Here is a 24,022-nt window from a genome sequence, read left to right as displayed (position 1 = left end):
TGGCTAACTGAAAAAGAAAGCCATTAATTTTACTCTACAATATCATTAGTGTTTCGAAGTTTGCACCAACATCATCCATTTCTTTTCTATTTTATTCTGCCTTCTGTGTGATTCTCTGCATTACTATTGTCAGGTCTTTTCTTAGAGCTCTGTTTTGTTTTTTAGTCTTCTGGGGCTACAAGATTTTTCGTTGAGGTCTTTCTCTTATGCTAAAAGAAAAAGAGATTTCTTCCACAAATTAACTTCCTCCTCACTGTATTTATGTGGCCTCAGTGAATTACTGTTTATGTTGATGCAGCTGTGAGAGGCAGTGTTTTGTGCCCTTGCCTAGCACTTCTTACCTTTGTTGTCTTCCATCTAAGCATCTCTGGGCAACCTGCCTCCACTAAAAATATGATCAGCTGACAGTTTTATCAAACAGAGGCATAACAGTGGTAGTAGCCCTACTTTCTGCTCTCCCTAGAGTGACAAGAATAGGTTTGTGTGTTTGTTGTGCTGCTCCCTAATTGCTGAGAAATGGTCAGTGGTGTAGTGTGAAGTGAACATTGAAGGAGTCTTCACCAACTCCCACTTCATTTTCATACTCTTTGTTCTATGGGTTTCAAAAAGGTATCTCACATTTTAAGGGGCAACCTTAAAAGAATGAAGAGCAGGTGAGAATTTTTTTTTTTTTTTTTAAAGGCAGGAGTTGGAGTTCCAATTGTGGCACGGTGGAAACAAATCTGACTAGTAACCATGAGGTTGCAGGTTCAATCCCTGGCCTCGGTCAGTGGGTTAAGGATTTCACGTTGCTGTGAGCTGTGGCGTAGGTAGCAGACGCTGCTGGGATCTGGCGTTGCTGTGACTGTGGTGGCAGCTGGCAGCTACAGCTCCAATTTGACCCCTAGCCTGGGAATTTCCATGTGCCGAGGGTGCAGCCCTAAAAAAGAAAAAGAAAAAGCTAGAACAAGCTGGAATTTAAGTGCCAAGGTTCTATTTCAAGACACAACGGGAAAATCTTTTCTAGTGAATGTAGTCAGAAATATACCTTCATCTTAAAATGTATTTGGTTCTATATTCTATATATACATTTTTTTTAACAAATTCACATTGTATTGAACTACAATATGGCAGCAGATTAAAAAAAATTATTGGGCACAGTTTAAGGGGACTCCTAACAGCACACGTTCTTGTTGGCACATGATGGAACACAGGATTCCAAGCACTTAGTAGCAGTTAGTGAAGCGGGTATCCTCGGGGAGCCGATACATTATATATTTGTCACAGGACTTTTTTTTTTTTTTTTTAAGCCTTTTTAGGCCTATGCTGGAACTAATTCCACCTTTATTCAAAATATTGTATGGTATGTATCTTTTGTAACAGGAAGACAGTACTTCAAGGAGGCTCAAAGATTCCTCATCCTTTTGGAATAAGCTTGTTTGAAGATAATTTGTTCTTCACTGACTGGACAAAGTTTTCTGTAATGAAGGCAAACAAGTTCACAGAGACCGACCCACGAGTGTACTTCCGGTCTTCCATGAGGCCTTTCGGAGTGACTGTTTACCATGCCGTCAGGCAGCCCTCTGGTATGCCCCTGAACTGTGGAAAACCCTGTTTGCTCCCGGCCTTGATAGAAAGGTTTTCTCAAAGTTCTTGAGATTTGGGTGACATTCTCAAAGACATGGTGGGTTATCTAGAGAGTTAAACCCTCTGAAATCAATTTTGCAGATCATGGGCATTCTGGAGAAATGGAGTTAAAATGCTCAATCTACAGAGATGCCTTTAATAGCTATTTATTAGCACCTGCAGTGTACCAAATCCTGTCTGAGGCTGGAGAAAACACAGCAAACAAACCAGACTAAAACACCCATTCTTATTCTACTGGAGAAATCTCCCAATTCAGCCCTCTGATGTTACAATTCAGGGAGCAGAGGCCCAGAAGCAGAAATGACATGGCTAAGTAGTCATTTCAGGCAGTGTCAGAGCTATTTTTTTCCCCTTCTTCTCTTATATATTTATGACACCTGTTGTTTGGTATGCATTGGGTCTGTCATAGACCAGCTGGGTTTGGTGTCTCTCAGGCTTCTAACGTACAAAGAAAAGAAATATTTTGATTCAGGCACTGTTTAGTCTTCTGCTATTTTATAGAAGGTTTTAAGTGGACTGACTGTATCAACTGGTACGTAGCTCTTTTATGTATTTGCTCGTGCATCAAAGAAAAGAAACATATTAAACTAGACTACATTGAAAGAAAGCTTAATATCAATGAACAGTCATTCAGAGAAAAAGATTTCATTTTAGAACTCTAATGCTAAGTGATGAGTCTGGCTTTTGGATGGAGAAAGACTATAAAGTAATTAAATTGGTTTTAAAAAAAACAACCAACCAACCAACTTGGACTGATAGATTCCCATCACTGTCCTTCAGTGTAGTTATCCTAGGTAAACAAATACTTATTTGGGAGTTCCCGTCGTGGCACAGTGGTTAACGAATCCGACTAGGAACCGTGAGGTTGCAGGTTCGATCCCTGGCCTTGCTCAGTGGGTTAAGGATCCTGCATTGCCGTGAACTGTGGTGTAGGTCGCAGATGCGGCTCGGATCCCTCGTTGCTGTGGCTCTGGTGTAGGCCGGTGGCTACAGCTCCGATTAGACCCCTAGCCTGGGAGCCTTCATGTGCCGTGGAAGCAGCCCTAGAAAAGGCAAAAAGACAAAAAACAAAAACAAAACAAAACAAAAAAACCACAAATACTTATTTGGAAAGTATATACTGTCTCTGAAAACACTGGAAAATATGTCTTCGGAATAATTAGTTCATGAGCTACTAAATTCACATCTGTCCTTGATCAAAAATATTACCCAGTTTTATCATCTAAATTATTTCTATTATTTGCCTCAGAGTGACACATACCTGTGTTTCTCCAAATCAATCTACCTGAGAAGGTAAAGGGCCTATTTTGAAAAATAACTCAAAGGCTAAGAAGACAATTTCAGAAGGAGACAGTTTTTACTATGATACCCTGTGTACAGTAAATTTCCTGAGGGCACTCCTTGAGAGTGGTTTTTGTGGTCCTGGTTTGTGTTTCAGACTTATTTTAGAATCCTATCTGCATTTGAGTTGTAGTTTAGCTATTTAGCCATGGAAAAATCTTGAGCAAGTTCTCCAACATTTTGGAACTTTGGTTTCCTCTTCTGTAAGTTTGGGACGATAGTATTTATTTCTTAGAGGCATTGTCTTACAAAATAAGCATCCAGGCTGCTTTTTCTATTTGATGAATGGTAAAAATAACACAAATTATTTGGGGGGCAGTTATACTTTCATCACTGAGGGTAGCAGACTGAGTTCAAATCCATTTCTCCCATGGGTTTTAATGGTTTTGCGTATCTCAGATAGGGATTTATTTTAACTGAGCCTTAACCATGTGCATTTTCCCCTCCAGTTAGAAATCCATGTGGAAATAACAATGGGGGCTGTGAACACATCTGTGTCCTCAGCCACAGGACAGACAATGGTGGTTTGGGTTACCGTTGCAAGTGCAGGCTTGGCTACATTCCGGGTTTGGATGACTACAGCTGCGTGGGTAAGAAATCTGATAGTCAGCGCAGGGGTATGTGCTGCTCTTGGTCTGGGCCAGCTTTCTGTAGCACTTCTTCACAGCAAATAAGCTTTTTGTAGCCCACAGGGCGTCTTCCTTGGTGGGCACCATTCCCTTTGTGGAAAGAGCTGTGTTTGAAGATGTAAATGTCTTTCCTTTGGGACATGTCCAGGCTTTGGGCTCCTCCTTCCTTTTATCCCTTTCCTGAAATCTCTTGTCTCCTTATGCTCTTGAAATTCTATAGGATTTAATTTTGAGTTCTTTTCTCTACCATGTACCTTTTCCACTTTAGATATTAGCTTGAACCGTAGTGGGGAGCACTCCTGTCACTTTTATTGGCCTCTCCCAGCTCACCACTTTTGCCCAAGTTGGGCATTTTGATCCCATCTGCTTTACGGCAGTATTCCAAAGTAAACTCAGTGTTGGGGTGGCTCATTTCTTCATTTAGTTTTTACTCTTCAGTTCAGATTTTCTCTGCCTCTGTGCTCTGGATTTCATTCTTACCCTAAATGCTTCCTAAATGTGCTCCTCTTTGGTTGCTTGCATATCTACTCACAATTAAAATGGCCAGGGAGTTCTCTGGTGGTCTAGTGGTTAGGATTTGTCACTTTCATCACTGTGCCCTGGGTTTAATCCCTGGTCTGGCAACTGAGAACCCACATGAAGCCACTCAAAGCTGTGGCAAAAAATGAAAAACAAACCAAAAAACCCCCTATTGCCTAGGCCTCTGATGATGGGGAAATACACTCCTACAATGTTTGTTTCTCTTATTTTCCCTTTGCCAACTCTTTTTTTTTTTTAATGCCTTTGACAAATTCTTACTCCCTAGATGCTTCTGCTTCTAGCATAGTATGTAAATACTCTTATTTTAACTCAGATAGATGTTAACTTTGTAGATAATCCAAGATTCAAATAAAAATCACCCTCATTAAAAAAATGTGTTTGTAACTATTAAATCAACATTGTATTGTGTAATAATTTTTCTTTTAAACTCCTTTGGTAATTTTTATCTTTGTCTTGGGTTGCCTCCTTCATCTTCTTCTTTTTGATTTCTGGGCATATTATCACTGTCTCCATTTTTGATTTTACACATCACTCCTTCTTCCCTATTTCCTCCATTCCTCCCCTCACCCTCCTTTACTTCTTTCTAAGTAATTTACCTAGTTACTAGGATTCTTGGTATAGGTCTCTACACAAAGGTTAATCTAACTCTAGTATTTTATGGAATTATGATGCAGTTAAATTCAGTATATGGGAGTTCCCACTGTGGCTCAGTGGTAAAGAACCTGACTAGTATCCATGAGGATGCAGGTTCGATCCCTGGTCTCGCTCAGTGGGTTGAGGATCTGGCATTGGTGAGAGTTGTGGTATAGGCAGTTCCCTAGCCTGGGAACAGCAGCTCAGGTCTCTGAGGGTTTGATCCCTGGCCTAGGAAGTTTTGCATGCCACATGCTTGGCCAAAAAAAAAAAAAAATCCAGCATAAGGATACCATATTTTCCGTAAATAAATCAAATAAATCTTAGGGACAGATTTCTCAGGGAGAATTTAAGACTGTCATGCTTGGATCGCCTTCCTAACTGCTTGTATATTTTCTTCCCTTCTTCCCATTTTTTCCAACTAAGTCTTCTATAGATTTATTTTTTAATGTTTATTTTAAAATTACATTTCAGAATTATAAAATGTTCTTTATGGGTATGTAAAAAGTTACTCTGGAATTTGGAGAGGGCAAAAACCATGGCTGACTGTGTCCTTCTTTCTACAGCTACTAAGCAGTTCCTGTTCTTTTCAACTGACGTGGCTGTTCGCGGCATCCCGCTCACCCCCTCCAACCAGAAAGATGTCATCCTTCCAGTGACAGGAAGTCCTTCTGTCTTTGTTGGGATTGATTTCGATGCCAAGGAGAATGCTATCTTTTTTTCAGATACATCAAAAGACATGATTTCTAGACAAAAGATCGATGGCACAGGTGAGAATGGGTTTTAAAGGTGTTTTTTGTTTTTTTGTTTTTTTTTGGTATATTTTATGCATTCTGTTTTTTTTAGTCAGATTCGTTAACCACCGAGCCATGACGGGACCTCCAACAATGACAAATATTATTCTCCTCTATGTGAATGGAAAAGTCTTATAGCCTTGAGAATGAACTATCCTATATATTTCAGGCTGTAGGCAACATTCCTTTACAAAAGCTGCAGAGCCAGCATGACTAAGCATGGAGGGGCAACAGAGCACAGAGGTTAGAGTTAAAGGAATAGCTTCAATATAATAAATTTAGGTTTTTTTATTCTCTGTTTTAGACATTTATTTTAAACATCTATTTCCTTGATGTAGATACCCCCCTGCATTCTCCCTGAAAAGCTAGATGCTAAGTTAAGTAGTATTTGGTGGTGATGTTTCTTGAACAAATTTTTCTTTTTTTTCTTGAGTTAACAATTGCTCCATCTTCTGCATACTTTTGCACCATCTATGTCTTTAGGTGCCATCTACATAGTAATTATAAATACATGTAGGGAGTCTTATTCCTGATGTTTCTTCCCCTAGCCTGGGGAATGAGGGAAAGGTCAGGGAAGGGTTCTTGCAGGAGATGATAAAAGTTCCATCCAGGAGTTCCTGCTGTGGCCCAATGAGATCAGAGGTGTCTCTGGAGCACTGGGATGCAGGTTCCACCCCCAACCCCACACAATGAGTCAAGGATCTACTGTTGCAGCAGTGGCCTGATCTGATCCCTGGCCTAGGAAATCCATATGCCCTGGGGCAGCCAAAAAAAAAAAAAAGTTTCCATTCAAGTTGTCTCTCTGGGATTAAGACCCATAGGACCAAATACCTTTGAGATGTCTCATGTAGATATTCCACAAGCACCTCAGCACTCATATGTCTGCATGTTTGCCTTTAATCCACCTCTCCAGACCTCCTGCCTTTAGGGAAAGAGCATGACCTCTCACTTCCTCCTGCCACTCCCATAGCCCCCAAATCTCATGCTCATCCAAACTTCCCCCTTCCTTTTAGCCTCCATCATTGATTTATTAACTTCCAGCCACACTCCTGAAATTGTCTATCTCTCTCCCTCACACTGCCAAGTGTTTGCTTTCCTAGAGCCCCTCATTCATCCCTTCCCTTGGGAAACCTCTCCATACCTGCTTACTAAGCTCCATACCATCCTGTTGATACCCCCATCATAGCACCCATTACCCTTTTATTTTTTCCCTTTTGGTATATAATTGCCTCCCCCTACCTGTCCCACTTCATTATAGATATCCTGAAGACAGTTTACACATTTCTTTCAACATGCTTCACTTTTCTATGACTTGGTTTGCTCATACGCAAAATAGGAAGGATGATAATAATTTCTGCTGGGAGTTCCCATTGTGGGTCAGTGGTTAACGAATCCGACTAGGAACCATGAGGTTGCCGGTTCGATCCCTGGCCTTGCTCAGTGGGTTAAGGATCTGGCGTTGCCATGAGCTGTGGTGTAGGTTGCAGACGCAGTTCAGATCCCGCGTTGCTGTGGCCCTGGCGTAGGCCGGAGTCTACAGCTCCTATATGACCCCTAGCCTAGGAATCACCATATGCCGCAGGAGTGGCCCTAGAAAAGGCAAAAGGACAGAAAAATAATAATAATAATAATAATTTCTGCTGTTGCTCTGTTGTGAGCATGGATGCGCTCATGTAAATAATTGGGCGAGTTCCAAGATCATGTTAAGTGCTCAGTATAAGCTATCATTATTTATACTATTAGCAATATTATGTTTCCTAAATGTCTACTGTGGTGTCTAGCACATAGAGGACTTCTTACAATTTGCTAAATATGAATGCAAAAAGCCCTAGGATTTTTTTTCTTCATTCAGAAGAAAGAATTGTGATTGTTTACTTTGATTCACATTTTCTTTAATTTAAAAAAAAAAAGGAAGAGAAAGGCATAAAAAAATCCACAAAGAAGAAAGTGGTCTTTTTTTCTCCCGTGTCTAGTTTTGATTTCCTTTCTGATTGTTGGTTTTTCCGAACTTGGCAACTGTGTGGCTATGAGAACCTGTTGATGAGAAGGTTTGGCCCGAATACCTTGCAGACACTCCCAGTTGTACCTGGCGGTGTCAGCTTATCATTACTGTCTGTGGGTGATGGTTGTGAGTATGTGAACTCAGGTATTTCTTCTTCAGATTTTCTGCATTGAGAAATTTTTTTTTTGGAAGCTTGAACATGGAGTAAATCCAGGCCATGCCACTCTTGGTCCTATTTATCAGATTCAACTTTGGGGAATGGATAGATTTTAGCTTTATCTCATGTTGTTGCTTTGCAGTTATTTTACTTTTTAAAATAATTCCACGTTATTGAAATATTCTCACACAAAATCTAAATGGGCTGTATTCATTATGCTTACTTTAAACCATGTCCATATTTTAATTTACAGGAAGAGAAATTATCACAGCTAACAGGGTGCCAAGTGTTGAAAGTTTAAGTTTTGACTGGATTTCAAGGAACCTCTATTGGACAGATGCTTCTTATAGAAGTGTCACCGTCATGAGGCTAGCTGATAAATCAAGACGCACAATAGTCCAGAATTTAAATAACCCACGATCAATTGTAGTTCATCCTATTGCTGGGTAAGTGTGTTTATGTTTCCCTAAGAGCTTGAAAACTGTGTCTTGAACAGTCATTGCAGAGTGATTTGGCAAATTCAGTAAATATAAGATTGAATAATATGTTTTGAAATCACCTTAAATCATATCCCTTCAGCAAATGCTAAAGTGATCACTTTATCTCTTTCCAAAAGCTTTCTCCTAAATTTTGGCTTTCCCAGTCTTCACTGAAGTATGATTTTTTCAGAGTTGCAGAGGACTGAATATATGAACAGATTCAGTGGAGAAGGAAGGAATAAATAGTAGTATTATCAAGAAAAGGTCAAATTCTTTCCTTGCTTTAATGTTTTGATATAAAGCTTACCAAAACTTGCACAGTCATTCAGTAGTTTTTCACAATAAAAAACCTTTCAGCCCACAAAGTTTCATGTTTAACCATTTTATGAAAGACAGAACAGTTCTTACTATGTCTTTTATTTTTTTTATTTATTTTTTTTAATCTTTTATGGACACATTTTTTTTATGGTATATGGAAGTTCTGGGCTGTGGCAATGCTGGATCCTTTAACCTAATGTGCTGGGCCAGGGATCGAACCCATACCTCAGCATCCACCTGAGCTGCTGCAGTTGGGTTCTTAACCCACTGTGCCACAGGGGGAACACCTACACTATGCCTTTTAGTTCTAATGTATGTCTGAGCTAGTATAATTTTAAATAATTTTAAAAAGATGACTGGTAATTCACTAAGGCCTGATTGAGGGTACATAGTAAGCATCTTACTCAGCATACAATTTCATCTAATCCAAAAGCTAGTTTGTGAGTGAGGTATGTCCAATACCTGCTTTGGAGATAACCTGAGGCTCAGAGAGATAAAATAACTTGCCTAAGGACCCACAGCTATTAAGCAACAGTTACTATGTGAATTCCTATCTGACTGCAAACCTCTGTGCCTAATATATTTTAAAATTGATGATATTATTGATAAGAAATTTTATTGGCCAAAAGAGGGTTAAACTGTTGATAAAAAGAACTTATCTTAGGCTAGCTTATCTTTGGTTTTGAAAAGCCATTAAATTTCTTTCCTAATGAATCCTTCATTTAAAACAATAAGAAAACTTATTTCATAAAGTTAATACCCTTGGAAAAGATGAACTTTAGTTCTTAACACTCATATGAGAGAGACAAGCTTTTTTTCCTACACTACACTTATCTTTTTGCCACGCAGAGTAAAAAAAGCACCAATATCTTGGGTTGGATTGTTTGAGTTGATTTGGATGCATTTTTCATCAGGGATGAAATGCTTTCCTGCAAATTTAATTCCTTGTGATGGTGACGAGTGACCTAGTAGATTCTGGATGTTTAATCCAGAAAGAGAGAGATTCAAATGTGTTTTCTCGCTCATAAGTTTATTATTTTATTTTAATAACATGGAGTGTTTAAAATTTAACCTGAATTGCATCTTTTGTGACAATAGTTTTAAGTCCTCAAGTCCAGCACAGTGGTTCTCTGCTCTGGATGCCCATTTTCATTTGTATTTTCTATATGTTTTTCTATATAAATCCAATAGCACACAAAAAATGAAGTTAGTTCCAGCAAGTTCCCGGAGAACCTGCGTTCGTGCTAAATTTAAGTCTAGTTGGTCTCTCCTTTTCTAGGTATATATTCTTCACCGATTGGTTCCGTCCTGCTAAAATTCTGAGAGCATGGAGTGATGGATCTCATATGTTGCCTATAGTAAACACTACTCTTGGATGGCCCAATGGGCTGGCCATTGATTGGGGGTAAGTAGGAATCATCCCAAATCGTTGAGTTCTCCCTTTCTACGGAAGACATATACCAACTTGGCCAGCTTCTGCTGGGATGAAAACAAATGTGGAAGTTCTTGCTGTGTGGCTCAGTGGGTGAAAGGATCTGGCATTGCTGCAACTGCAAGTCAGTCCCTCACCTGGGAACTCTCATATGCCGTGGGTATGACTGTGAAAATGCATTAATGAATATTCTGAGGATGTTGCTAGAGGGGTGGCAGAATGATAGGACCTTGTGAAAGGTCAGTGTGGAGGAGGCAAGACTCAAATCTTACTAAAAGTAGAATAGGGAGAGAATTCTGTGGTGGTCTTGTGGTTAGGACTTGACACTTTCACTGCTATGGCCTGGACATCAAGCTGCTGCTTACTGCAGCCAAAAAAAAAAAAAAAAAAAGAAAAAGAAAGAAAAGAACGGTAGAGCAGGGACTTGTACAGGTCATGTGTAATTTTTACAGAGGCCAACTTGAGGGTAGGAAGTCTTTGGTGTCAACAAATATATATTTGCCTTTATGCACCGTGGGAGAATTTTTGAAGTACAACAAATTTTAAGAAATTGATCTATCAAGGAATATAGGAAAAGGTACCAGGGTAAACGAGCTTACAGATGTGAAGTAAAAAGCGGTTTATAAGAGAGAAAAAAGGAAGAACATGTTTAATACTTAAACATAGGTTACTACCAATATTTATTCTAACTTGCTGATTTAATAGGAAGAAAAATAAAATCTCTAACACAAAGATAACATTTCAAGTTTTCCAAGATAATTGAAAATCACTTCATGAAAGTTGCTTTACCTTTCTGGGGAGCGTAAAACTACTACACTTTTCTTAGTAAATGTGTCAACTGTTTTTGAATACCCTTAGTGTAAAGCATGCTTTGCTAGTTTCTGGATAATTGATAACCAAGTATTTTATTATTTCAGTTCTTCCCGATTGTATTGGGTTGATGCCTTTTTGGATAAAATTGAGCATACTACCTTTGATGGTTTAGATAGAAGAGCCCTGAGCCATTTACAACAGCTGACACATCCATTTGGACTTACCGTTTTTGGAGGTATGTTCGAAGCAGAAAAAGTGTATTTTATTTATACTGTGCAAATTGTGTAAAACTCATTCTCATTTGGCAATCTCACAATTCCAGAAAAGATGGTCACTTTAGAATATAAGACATTGAAATGTTTGAGACATTTTTAGATAATATTGACAATTTACATGGGTATAGCACTTGGTATATTACACTTTATGTAGTTTCACTCTGTTATATAAACATCACATGAAGAAATAGTAAATTACTAACTTCTTTCTTTTCATAAATAAAACAGTAAGAGCTGTTTGTAGGAATTATTGTAGCATTTCATCGATCTCTGATGTTTGCAAGAACCTCTTCAGAATCCTTGTTGGACAACTATTACCCATAGTTATCAACTGGGTAATTAATATTATATTTATTATGTAGAAATGTTAGCATATGGCTTATGAAGGATTTAAAAAATGTAGTCTTTTCATCAACCTTTTCAAATAATATAAGGCCACTAGTAAAGATCGCTGGGAATACGGAATTCTGGGAAACTACAGCAACAATGCACACCAGTGTATCTGTTTTCTTTCTCGCCAGTCCTCTCTTGTGAGTGTAGGTGTGCTGTGCTATTGTTTGAGTTGCTGGGAGTAAGAATCTGGCTTGGTACTGGGTGTTTGGTTAGTCTAGAAAACAGACTGTGAATGTGAATGATTATATAGCTTGTGCCGGCCAAAAGGGTGAGGAGAAACTAAAATCTGCCCTGGTTCTGTTTGACAAACCATATTTAGTCTTGTCAGAGAGATGCTATTTTGTGATTCACTAGAGGGCCTATGTATATCCTAGTTGTGTCCCTGGTTGAAACTTTCTGCTCTGAATAATTAGCATGGTGCTTAAAAAAAAAAACAAACACTAAAAAAAACATAAACAAAAGAGCAACCAACCAAACAACAACAAAAAAACTAAACACGGACTATACTTCAAAGACTTTCTCACACATATATAGTGTGGAATGAATAGCGAATAAATATATTGCAGAGTCCACCCTGCTGTCTGATTTATCTGTGGAGGAGTGCATGGTATTTAAAAATATTTTTAAAATGCTCTTGATTTTTGATGAATCAATTATGAATAGTCATTCCTCTACCAAGTGCATTCTTTCCCTTTTTACCAATGATGTCAGACATAGCTTATTTGCTGTGACATAGGAACATTTTAAGAATGTTAAAATTTCTGTACTTTTTGTTGGACTGTTTCAGGCTGGAATAAAAATGCAGTTTCAGTTTTCATAAGTATGTAAAAAATTTTGAGTTGAAACCATGCAAATAACACAACATTCCAATATTAATAATAATAATAATAATAATAATAATTCTTCCAACACTGCACTTCTTTGAGAAATTCTTTCTGGAAAGTTCTTTTAACACCAAGAGAATGTTTTTAATGAAAGGCAAGATCTGATTGACTGCATACCACACAGGACTCAAAAGTTTATTGAACTACTCATCTTATTGAATATAGTGGGATATCTTCCCGAGTGGTAGGACTGAAATTGACAGTCTAGATTACTGAGTCTAATGACTAACTCATTGATTAGACCATAGATAAAGGTTTACTGATAAAACTTGTGATATTTTAGTCATTTTCTGGATGTTGGAATTTTTAGTTAGGGACTACTAAACTAGAATCTCGTATTGCCTCTATATTCTATTTTCAGCTTCGTAGAACATTACTGTGTTTTAGATGTAGGAACACTTCTGTGGGTAGTTAGTATTTATTTATTTTTGAAGTATAGTTTTACAATTTCAGGTGTACAGCAAAGTGATTCATATATATATATATATGAGTGTGTACCCATATAGGTTATTATCCCTTTTAGGTTATTACAACCTACTGAGTCTAGTTCCCTGTACTATACAATAGTTCCTTGTTTATCTGTTTTGTATATGGTGGTAGGTATATGTTAACTCTTAATTTATCTCTTCCTCTCTGCCCTGTGAGTAATTTTATTCTATTTTATTTTATTTTTCTGTTAGTTCCATGTTTTTTTTTTTTATTTTATTTTATTTTTTATTTTCCCACTGTACAGCAAGGGGATCAAGTTATCCTTACATGTATACATTACAATTACATTTTTTCCCCCACCCTTTGTTCTGTTGCAACATGAGTATCTATACAAAGTTCTCAATGCTATTCAGAGTAATTTTAATGATTGCCAAACATACACAAATTTCCTTTTTCGACTAGATCTGTACTTTTCCTTCTCAATAGCTTGTTATGAAACTTTTCTTTCTTTTTTTTTTTATATATGGAAGTTCCCTGGCTAGGAGTCCCATCAAAGCTCCAGCTACCAGCCTATATGCCTTAAGCACAGCAATAGCATACCTACGCCACAGCCGCAGCAAGTTGTGATCTGAGCTGCATCTGTGACCTACATCATAGCTCATGGAGATGCTGGATCCTTAACCCACTGAGCGAGGCATGGGATTGAACCCCCATCCTCATGGTTCCTAGTTGATTCCTTTCTTCTGTGCCATGACGGGAACTCCATGAAAATTTTTTTTTTTAATGTTCTCATTAAGACCTGGGATATGGAGTTCCTGCTGTGGCTTAGCAGGTTAAGGACTAGATGTTTTCCCAGTGAGGATGTGGGTTTGGTCCCTGGCCTTTCTCAGTGGTTTAAATATTTGGCATTGCCACAAGATGTGGCATAGGTCAAAGATGTGGCTCAGATCTGGTGTTGCTATGGCTGTGGTTTAGGCCGGCAGCTGCAGTTCTGATTTGACCCCTAGCTTGGGAACTTCCACAAGCCCTGGGCATGGCAGTAAAGGAAAAAAAAAAAAAAAAAAGACATGGGAGATAAAACTTTGACCTGGAAGAGAGCTTAGAAATGATTCAATCTATTTCCTTAATTTTACTAGAAAATGAGTCCCCGCACAGTAAAAGTATTTGTGCTTTAGCTGAGATAAGAATGTAGTCTTTTGAAGCTTCATCAAATGCTCTATGAAAGAATCCTGAGATTTATTTTTATTTTTACCCATGCAAGCCCTAATTGCTATTAGATGCCATAGCACTATTTCATACATTCTTGCCTGAACCTGAACTGTAGTATTATTAAAAATACAGGCTTCTTGGAGTTCCGATTGTGGCTCAGTAGGTTACAAACCTGACTAGTATCCACGAGGACATGGGGTCAATCCCTGGCCTTGCTCAGTGGATTAAGGATCCTGTGTTGCTGTGAGAATATGTATATGTAAATATACATATACATATGTAAATATACTCTATCCTTTATATATATATATATAAAGGATAGAGTCATTTCTAAAGAGTCACAAGTTGTGGAAAATGATTACGGAAGAATCTTCACACTTTTGGAAGAAGCATTATAAACATACTTCCTTTACCCAAGTGATCTGTAAGTGAGCTGTGATGAAAATACTCATCACCTTGTTTCTTCTTAGAATATGTATATTTTACTGACTGGAGACAGCGGTCTATTGTGCGAGTCAGGAAAACAGATGGAGGAGAGATGACAATTCTCCGAAATGGCGTCGGTAATGTGATGCGTGTGAAAATATTTGAAACCAGCATCCAGGTCGGTGAGTGATAGTGCCACGTCCTTTTATTTGGGTGTATTTAATATGGCGGTTCCTTTTCCCTTGAAGTATTTATTAGTTAATATAGCTCTTGATAGTTTACCCAGATAGGTTAAAAGACTTTGAGACTCCTTTCAGCTCTTTTCTGTATTTAAATTGAATGCACTATTTAACATGTTGATTTCCAAGAGGAAGCGACTTTTCATATTGGGTCTGAAAAATGTTCTCTCCCATTTGTTTTCCCTCACAAACCAAACCTGTGATCAACTAAAGGAAATGTGCTTCACTCATTATCTCGGGGCACTGTTTTTTCAGGGTCTAACGCCTGTAATCGACCCACCAATCCGAATGGAGACTGCAGCCACTTCTGCTTCCCGGTGCCCAACTTACAGCGGGTCTGTGGTTGCCCCTATGGAATGCGGCTGGCTTCCAATCGCTTGAACTGTGTGAATGACTCATCCCGTGAGCCACCCATGGAGCAGTGTGGCGCCCTGTCCTTCCCCTGTAACAACGGCAGATGTGTACCCCTTCACTACCGCTGTGATGGAGTTGATGACTGTCATGATAACAGTGACGAGGTTCAGTGTGGTGCATTTAGTAAGTGGCTTATACCCTGGAGAGCCTCCGGGGATGAAAAGAACAGAGATAGATGGGCCTTTAAAAGAAAAATAGGCTTGGGTTTTCTCTATAGGAAAAAATAGCTCCTCCTTCAGATTTTTAATGTGGACTCCAACAGCTTTTAGGAAGCTAGACAAAAAAATTGTATTCATAGGCAATGTTACAGATGATTTCTAGCATTGATTTGGACTAGCTTCAATAAAATTTCTTTCTGACATTGGCTGTATGGACCAAGGCAGGGTCACTGCATCTTGACAGTCTCCTCAAATAGGCAAATCAAAATGAACTGGATTTAATCTTTAATCTGGGAGAGAACATCACAGTGCTTGCCATAATCATTTTTGAAAATCTCATGTTCTGTATTCCTCTCTTCCCACCAACACCCAACCCCTGCCCCGTTTGTGTAAAATGAATTAAGGGTGAAATGGTGGTTTTAACCTTTATATTCTCTCAACAGTAATCCAGTTTATAATAAATGCTGTTGCAGAAGACAAAAAGATAGAGGACAGATGAAATCTCAGAAATTTCTATCAAGGAGACATGAATAGAAAGAAGAGTGACATTTGAAAATAAAAGTGTTCATTTGTACATTTTTTGAAATTTTTTTCGTTTTATTATCTGTTTTTAAAAGTGGATATTTTTACATGAATGTTATATGAAAGTTGCAATTTTCAGCTGAGCTCTGTGATTGGAGTGCAGCTTAGTGTAGCTTGGAGATAAAGGATGGGCCTTAGAATCACACCCACTAGAGGTTTAGTCTTGGGCAGGTTCCTAAGCCTCTCAAAGCCTCAGTTTCGGAGTTCCCATCGTGGCACAGTGGTTAACGAATCCTACTAGGAACCGTGAAGTTTCGGGTTCAATCCCTGGCCTTGCTCAGTGGGTTAAGGATCCGGCGTTGCCGTGAGCTGTGGTGTAGGTCGCAGATGCGGCTCGGATCCCTCGTTTCTGTGGCTCTGGTGTAGGTTGGTGGCTAGGGCTCTGTTTCGACCCCTAACCTGGGAACCTCCATATGCCGCAGAAGCGGCTCAAGAAAAGGCAAAAAGACAAAATAAATAAATAAAATAAAAAAAGCCTCAGTTTCCTTATCTGTAGAATGCAGATAATTGTATGTACCTCACAGTTACTCTCTAACAGGAGTGAGAGAGGAAAAAAAGATGTAAATCCTTAAAAGTGCCTGGCATATGATAACTGCCGAATAAATGTCGCCAGTGATGATGATGATGACTGGTACATTTTGTATAATGCTCCCATTGAAAAGGGAGGATTGGGCTTTTTGCAAGGCAAGATCTCATTTAAAAGGCCATAAAAGCAAATGTCTTCAGGACCAATTTGTTTCTTTCGCAGATACTTCCTGTGCACCTTCAGCATTTGCATGTGGCCACGGGGGAGGAGAATGTATTCCCTCATACTGGCGCTGTGACAACCACAATGACTGTGTGGATGGCAGTGATGAGCAGAACTGTTCCTCCCAAGCACAAACTTCCTGTCGTGCAGACTACTTCACCTGTGATAATCACATGTGTATCCCAAAGAACTGGCTGTGCGACACAGATAATGACTGTGGGGATGGATCTGATGAAAAGAGATGCGGTAAGTTTTGAACTGATTTCTCTGCGTTGGTCAGCCTAATAAATAGATTTGCCCAACTGATAGACCTTGTGCACTTTCCTCTAAGGCTCACATAAATTTCATTGTATCTTAACCACTTCTATGCCATCTGACAATCTTTGTATCAATAGGCTGTAGAAGCAAAGACTTGGAAAGTCTTCCTGATTATTTTCTATGGAAGTAAAAGAAGGACTGTCTCTGATGTTTAACATCCAGATAAAAACTGGAAAAAAAAAAAAAAAAACCCTTCAACTAATTATTCAGATATTTACAACAAGTTTTCTTTCCAAATCATATAAACACACCTAGACATTTGACACAGGCAAAAAGTCGATAAAATAAAGAGGCACAGAACCTCTAAACTTCATTAATCTTACCCATCTGCTTTTCATCTTTGCCAGTTCTGATTTCCTTTAGGTTGTTGTTTGTTTTCATATCTGAGGTAATAGTTGCCGTGGAGCAAAGTCCTCTGGACTAAGTTCTGTCTTGGTTGTGTGTTTAGGCAAAGCCATTTTCCTTCGGGAGGAGATGAGCTTTATGACCTCTTCGAGCTTTCCCATTCTGTGAGACCGTATTTAATACCATTTCATATTGTGAGTGGGGCAGGCAGCACATCTGACCCTAAGGCTGTAACTCTTCATCCATCTTTAGAATTGTTCTGCCTAGATTTTGGATTAAATCCAGTTGCCACGATCTCTCTCTACACGGTTGTGTCTTGGTTTTGGGATCATTCGGACCATGCTGCCTTGCGGGGCTCCATTGCTTAGCTTTGGTGTATGGTCTTGGCATCTGGGAACACACATACAGATGAGATAATATGTATTTCCTTAGCATTTTACAGTTTGGCTCTGGTACACATTGAACAAGAAATTGTAATTTGGTTTTGTTTTCCGATGACGTTAGATCTTGGAGAGACCTGCTCACCTACTCAATTTCATTGTCCTAATCATCGATGTATTGACCTAGCTTTTGTCTGTGATGGGGATAAGGACTGTGCTGATGGGTCTGATGAGAGTGCTTGTGGTAAGTACCTTGCTTTATTTTTCAGATTTTTATTACAGTAATCTATTGAGGTATAGCTGATTTACCATAGTATATGTTTCAGGTATACAACATAGTGGTTGACAATTTAAGATTATACTATTTGTGAATATTGGCTATACTCCCTCTGTTGTGGAATATATCCTTGCAACTTGTCCCTATCTTGCCCTTCTCCCCATGCTCTCCCCACTGATAACCACTAGTTTGTTTTTTATATCTCTGAGTCAGCTTCTTTTTGTTGTTTTCACTATTTTGTTTTATTTTTTAGATTCTACAGTAAGTGGTATTTATTCAGTATTTGTTTTGCTCTTCCTGACTTATTTCATTAACTAATATCCTCCAAGTCCTCCAAAGGGCAACACTTTAGTCCTTTTTATGACTGAGTAATATTCTTTATCCATTGGTGGATGTTTAGGTTGCTTAGATATCTGGGCTTTTTATTTTTATTTATGGTTTTTAGAAAAAATGTTTAGTCATTTTTCTTCTTGAGCTAATTTCTAATACTTTTCTCTCTCATTTTTTAGTAATTAATTGCACTGATTCTCAATTCAAATGTGTCGGAAGCAGTAAATGTATTAGCAACACATATAGATGTGATGGTGTTTCTGACTGCAGTGACCACTCTGATGAGATAGATTGTCGTAAGTACCATCTTCCCAGCATGTTTCAGATGACGAGATCGTTTCATGTTTATCACCATTGAGATTACCATACATTATCTCTGACTCAGACTCAGGAAAGCAGCCTGAACTACAAAGCATTATCAAAGGAATGCAGACCTGAGCATGCGGTTGATTCAGTATTACCAAATAGTGACTTAGAATTTGTGGTTATAATTGCAGGCACTTTCAAATTGTCTCTTTAGAAAGTTAAATATTTCTTAGATATTATTTATTTATTTATGTGGCATGTGGAAGTTCTGGGGCCAGGGTTTGAACCCCTGACTCAGTAGTGACAATGCCAAGTCCCTCACCCGTTGAACCACTGGGGAATTCAAGATATTTTTGTTCAGAGAAATTATTTCAGAGGATTCAAGGAGAACTTGGAAGAATATAAATCTGATGGACCTATAATCTCCACAAGTTGTAGACTTATAATAGAAAAGATTTATTTTTGTCGTTTTAGGGCCACATCTGCAGCATATGGAGGTTTCCAAGCTAGGGGTTGAATTGGAGCTATAGCTGCTGGCCTGCACCACAGCCACAGCAATGCCAGATCCGAGCCATGTCTGTGACCTACACAACAGTTCATGGCAAAGTGGGATCCTTAACCCACTGAGCAAGGCCAGGCATTGAACCCGAGTTCTTGTGGATACTAGTTGGGTTTGTTAACTGCTGAGCCACAAAGGGAACTTGGGCAAGATTTAAAAAAAATTTTTTTATTGAAGTGTAGTTGACTTACAATGTTAACTTCTGCTGTACAGCAGAGTGACCCAGTCACACATGTATAGATATTCCTTTATTATATTATTTTCCATTGTGGTCTATCCCAAGAGACTGGATATAGTTCCCTGTGCTATTCTGGATCCCACTGCTTATCTATTCTAAATGGAATAGTTTGCATCTACCAACCGCAAGCTTCCCCTCCATCCCAATCCCCCCTCTCCCCTGTGGCAACCACAAGTCTGTTCTCCATGTCCAGACAGGATTTTTTATTGCCCAATTTTTGTATTAAATGAGGCAATGTGGTCATTTGTTTGAATATTTTGGACCAGAAAAAAGTAGGTTTCTATCAATTCTCCTTCCCAGTCAGAAAAGAAGTGCTTTTCTTTAATCCTCGGATAAAAAGAAAAGTTAAGTGGAGTTCCCGTCGTGGCTCAGCGGAAACTAATCTGACTCGCATCCACGAGGACGCATGTTCAGTCCCTGGCCTCGCTCAGTGGGTTAAGGATCCGGCATTGTTGTGAGCTGTGGTGTAGGTCACAGATGCAGCTCAGATCTGGCGTTGCTGTGGCTTTGGCATAGGCCAGCAGCTGTAGTTCTGATTGGATCCCTAGCCTGGGAACCTCCGTATGCCACAGATGCAGCCCTAAAAAGACCAAAAAGAAAAAAAAAAAAAGTGCTGACCTACTTTATAGGTGCCAGAAATTCTTAATCACTGAATTTCCTGTTTCATGTTGAAAATCTGGAATTCTTCTGCGGTGATCTGAGGTTAAAGTGCCAGTTGCCCCGACTTGCTATTGCCTTTTGGGGTACTTGGGAGGGAGTTTGGGTCTACTCCTACCTGTCTCTCAAGGATTGCCCCATGAATAACAGAAAGTTTGCAAAGAGTTAGGGATTTACAGTTATCTTTTGTTTCCTTAATGTATGCTGGTTTCATTAGATAGAATTCATTTGAGAGAAAATTATAACCTACCAAATATATAGTATTAAAACCATGACTTCGGAGCCACCGTAGCTCCTTAAGCCCTACTAAAATGCTCTGCTGATTCTTTCTTATTTAATCTGTAATTAGAAACACAGGAAACAGATTTTTCTTTTGACTCAGGGACTTACCTTCAATCTGAGAGTTGTACATCCTGTTCCTTGTTGTCAGATCCACTAATCAGACACATATAAATATCTCTATGTACCACAGTGTCAGAGAAGATCCTCTATAATTTTAGATTTTTTTTTATTTTCAAGTTTGCATCTGTGGCATATGGAAGCTCCACAGCAATGCCAGATCCTTAACCCACTGAGTGATGCCAGGGATCAAACCCACATCCTCATGAATACTCGTCGGGTTCTTCTTTTTTTTCTTTTTTCTTTTTTCTTTTGCCTTTTCTAGGGCAGCTTCCTGTAGCACATGGAGGTTCCCAGGCTAGGGGTCGAATCAGAGCTGTAGCCACCGGCCTACGCCAGAGCCACAGCAACGTGGGATCCGAGCCGCGTCTGCAACCTACACCACAGCTCACGGCAATGCCGGATCCTTAACCCACTGAGCAAGGCCAGGGATCAAACCCGCAACCTCATGGTTCCTAGTTAGATTTATTTACCACTGAGCCATGATGGGAACTCCACTAGTTGGGTTCTTAACCCACTGGACCATGACCAGAACTTAGTCTAGTCATTTTTTTTTGTCTTTTTTAAGGCTACACCCATGGCATATGGAGGTTCCCAGGCTAGGGGTCCAACTGGAGTGGTAGCCGCCAGCCTATGCCACAGCCACAGCAACACCAAATCCGAGCCCCATCTGTGACCTACACCACAACTCACAGCAACTCCGGGTCCTTAACCCACTGAGCAAGGCCAAGGATCGAACCTCATGGTTCCTAGTCGAATTCATTAACCACTGAGCCACGACAGGAATTCCCCTCTAATGATTTTTGATTTGTCATAGTCATTATTATAAGCCTACCACTGATCCCAAACCATTTCCTCTAAATCTAGGAGTTCTGTAAAATGGCTCATGGATGGCATTCTCAAACCCATTTCCCCCCTGTTCTTTTAGCAACCAGGCCTCCCGGGATGTGCCGCCAAGATGAATTCCAGTGCAGAGAAGATGGCATCTGCATTCCGGATAGCTGGGAGTGCGATGGGCACCCAGACTGCCTCACTGGATCTGATGAGCATAGTGGCTGTCCCCCCAGAACTTGCCCTCCCTCTCGTTTTCTCTGTGCCAATGGAAACTGCATCTTCAGAGACTGGCTCTGTGATGGGGACAATGACTGCAGGGATATGAGTGATGAGAAAGACTGCCCTACCCAGCCATTTCTGTGTCCCAGTTGGCAATGGCAGTGCCCCGGCCATAGCATCTGTGTGAATCTGAGTTCAGTGTGTGATGGCAAGTCTGACTGCCCCCGTGGGACAGATGAGTCCCCACTTTGCAGTAAGTTTCCCAACCACAGTTTCCTGGCTGTGGACTCATTCTGAACGATGGCCTGCTGGGTACCATCATTGTCAGTCACGGTTACCGTGCAACTTTCGGGGAAGGGATCTCAGTTCCTCTCTGACTTCAAATCTACGTAGGGCTAGCCATCATAGAATAATCATTGGATAATATTTCTCATTGAATCCTTTTCTCCTGGTCCTGTGTTTTCACTTCATTAGATCATCAAATTAAATCTGGCTCTGTTGATAATGTGCTCATAAGTTTTTTCTAACTTTAATATTTTCTAATGGTTAGAACTTGCCACAAAACAAATGAAATCTGGGGATTTGTGTTTGCTGTGATTAAAATCCTTTGATTGGCATGCCATCCTAATTACTGTCCTTTCTTTCCTTCCTCTTTAATCAATGCTCACTCTCAGATGAACCCCAGCCAGGTATGATTGCAAAGTATTTTAGATTTTATATGCATTGTGTTTGTGCTGAAAATGTCCTAATCGTTTTGACTTCCCCTCCTAGTGCATGTTTCATATCACGGCTCTTACAAATAAATTAGTTACACATGGAAATAGAGGGCATTTGCAACCTCAGGTAGATGAACTATCTTTGGATGCTTCCGGCATTGCTGTTTTAGCCCTGATGATGGCAAGTTACAGCATCTGTGTCCTTGAGTCTTCCAGCTGCCTTTCCCCTTCATAGACCTTCCAGCGCTTGCTCTTCTATGTCCAAGTCTTATCTCCCATTTCTGTGTAGGTAGAAGAATGTCAGGAAGCAAGTGGGAAGAAATTTAGGTCTTGGACAATTTATTAATGACAGTTGTCTTGTTTCCTGACGTCAGCATTATTCTCCCAAGTTGTTAAGTGGAGTTCTGAAAGAGGGCTGTCGTGAAGAAAGCTGTCCAGGTCTAGATGGATCCTAAGGCAAATCAGAGCCCTGAACAACCAGCCAGGGTTGCTCATCCAAGTGGATTCTGCTGTGGCTCTCACCTGGGTATTGTGTGAAGGAGGCGTGAGACTGTATGACACTTAATACAACAGAGTGAACCGAAGAAGCAAAGATTCCTAAGTTTTCTCTTTTGTGATTCTTATTTTTATTCTAGACCAGGAAAGCTGCTTAAATTCCAATGGTGGTTGTACTCATCTGTGTATTCAAGGGCCCTTTGGGGCTCAATGCGAATGTCCTTTGGGATACCGGCTTGCCAATGATTCTAAGACGTGTGAAGACATAGATGAATGTCGTATTCCTGGCTTTTGCAGCCAGCACTGTTACAACATGAGAGGCTCTTTCCGGTGCTGGTGTGATATAGAATACAGCTTGGAAGCTGACCAGAGGACTTGCAAAGCTACAGGTACTAAAAGCGAACTAACAACTCCTGCCAGTTTAACAAGCACACTCCAGAGCTTAAGATTACATGTCACGTTTTGCAGATTTCATCACCTTTAAGTAATGCTTACTGAATTCAATTTCAACCAGTATTAATTCAATTTCTACTGCATGAAAGTATTAGTATTATGTGTTAAGGTATTGCTCCGGCTGCTTTAAGAGTGAGAAAATACAGAACATTAAAACAAAATAGGCAGTATCTTTCTTTTCCAGGTAGGAGTCTGGGCAGTAGACAGTTCAGGGGGTAAAGCTGGTCAGTCACCTTCACAGCGTGGCTTCCATAGAGAGAGCCAATGCTGTTACTCCAGTCTTTGACTTCTCTCAGAAAGTAGAAATGGGGCAAGTAGCTTCACATTTCCGATCACTTTTTTTTTTTTTTGCTTTTTAGGTCCACACCCGCAGCATATGGAAGTTCTCAGGCTAGGGGTCGAATTGGAGCTACGGCTGCCTGCCTGCGCCACAGCCACAGCAACAAAGGATTCAAGCTGCATGTCCAGCCTGTGCTGTAGCTTGCAGCAATGTGACCTACACCACAGCTCACGGCAACATTGGCTCCTTAACTCACTGAGCGAGGCCAGGAAATGCGCAGTCCGCATGTTAACTAGTCTGGTTTGTTATTGCTGAGCCACAATGGGAACTCCCACCACTCACATTTTTGTGGGTCAGAACTTAATCATATGGTCACTCCAAATGGAAATGAAAATGAAAATGAAGAAGTACCTCTAGCTAGAAGGCCCCACGCTTGCTAAACTGTGGCATAATTTATTACCAAAAAGGAAGACTAGGAGAGGGGACATGAGGTCAATTAGAAGTCTCTGCCACAGCTGAATGCAAAGTATGAAATAAGCAAGGTATGAAAGTAACTATAGTAACAGGAAGAGTGCAAGTATAGTTCGCTCCAGGTTGACATTTAGATAGACATTGAAGTGTAATTCAAGGAAGAAGTTTCAAAAAACTTCCAGCTAACTATCAGGGTCACATCATTCTTACTGGGATTTTTGATT

General features: G+C 39.8%; 1 protein-coding gene across 1 annotated transcript in view; it reads left to right on the top strand.

The window, feature by feature from the left end:
- Positions 1–24,022, top strand: part of LRP2 (LDL receptor related protein 2) — a 186,653-nt gene that overhangs the window by 76,540 nt on the left and 86,091 nt on the right. The window contains exons 14-26 of the mRNA XM_047772813.1: positions 1,363–1,565; positions 3,417–3,557; positions 5,336–5,539; positions 7,976–8,168; positions 9,799–9,924; positions 10,869–10,999; positions 14,425–14,562; positions 14,875–15,156; positions 16,522–16,767; positions 17,689–17,808; positions 18,351–18,467; positions 21,259–21,636; positions 22,735–22,983. Coding sequence (XP_047628769.1) covers positions 1,363–1,565; positions 3,417–3,557; positions 5,336–5,539; positions 7,976–8,168; positions 9,799–9,924; positions 10,869–10,999; positions 14,425–14,562; positions 14,875–15,156; positions 16,522–16,767; positions 17,689–17,808; positions 18,351–18,467; positions 21,259–21,636; positions 22,735–22,983 — 2,528 coding nt within the window. The remainder of the gene's footprint in view (positions 1–1,362; positions 1,566–3,416; positions 3,558–5,335; positions 5,540–7,975; positions 8,169–9,798; positions 9,925–10,868; positions 11,000–14,424; positions 14,563–14,874; positions 15,157–16,521; positions 16,768–17,688; positions 17,809–18,350; positions 18,468–21,258; positions 21,637–22,734; positions 22,984–24,022) is intronic.

The sequence above is a fragment of the Phacochoerus africanus genome, chromosome 3 (assembly GCF_016906955.1).
Source record: "Phacochoerus africanus isolate WHEZ1 chromosome 3, ROS_Pafr_v1, whole genome shotgun sequence".
NCBI classification, from domain to species: domain Eukaryota; kingdom Metazoa; phylum Chordata; class Mammalia; order Artiodactyla; family Suidae; genus Phacochoerus; species Phacochoerus africanus.
The sequence above is the reverse complement of the archived record's forward strand: the minus strand, read 5'-3'. Positions and strand labels throughout refer to the sequence as shown.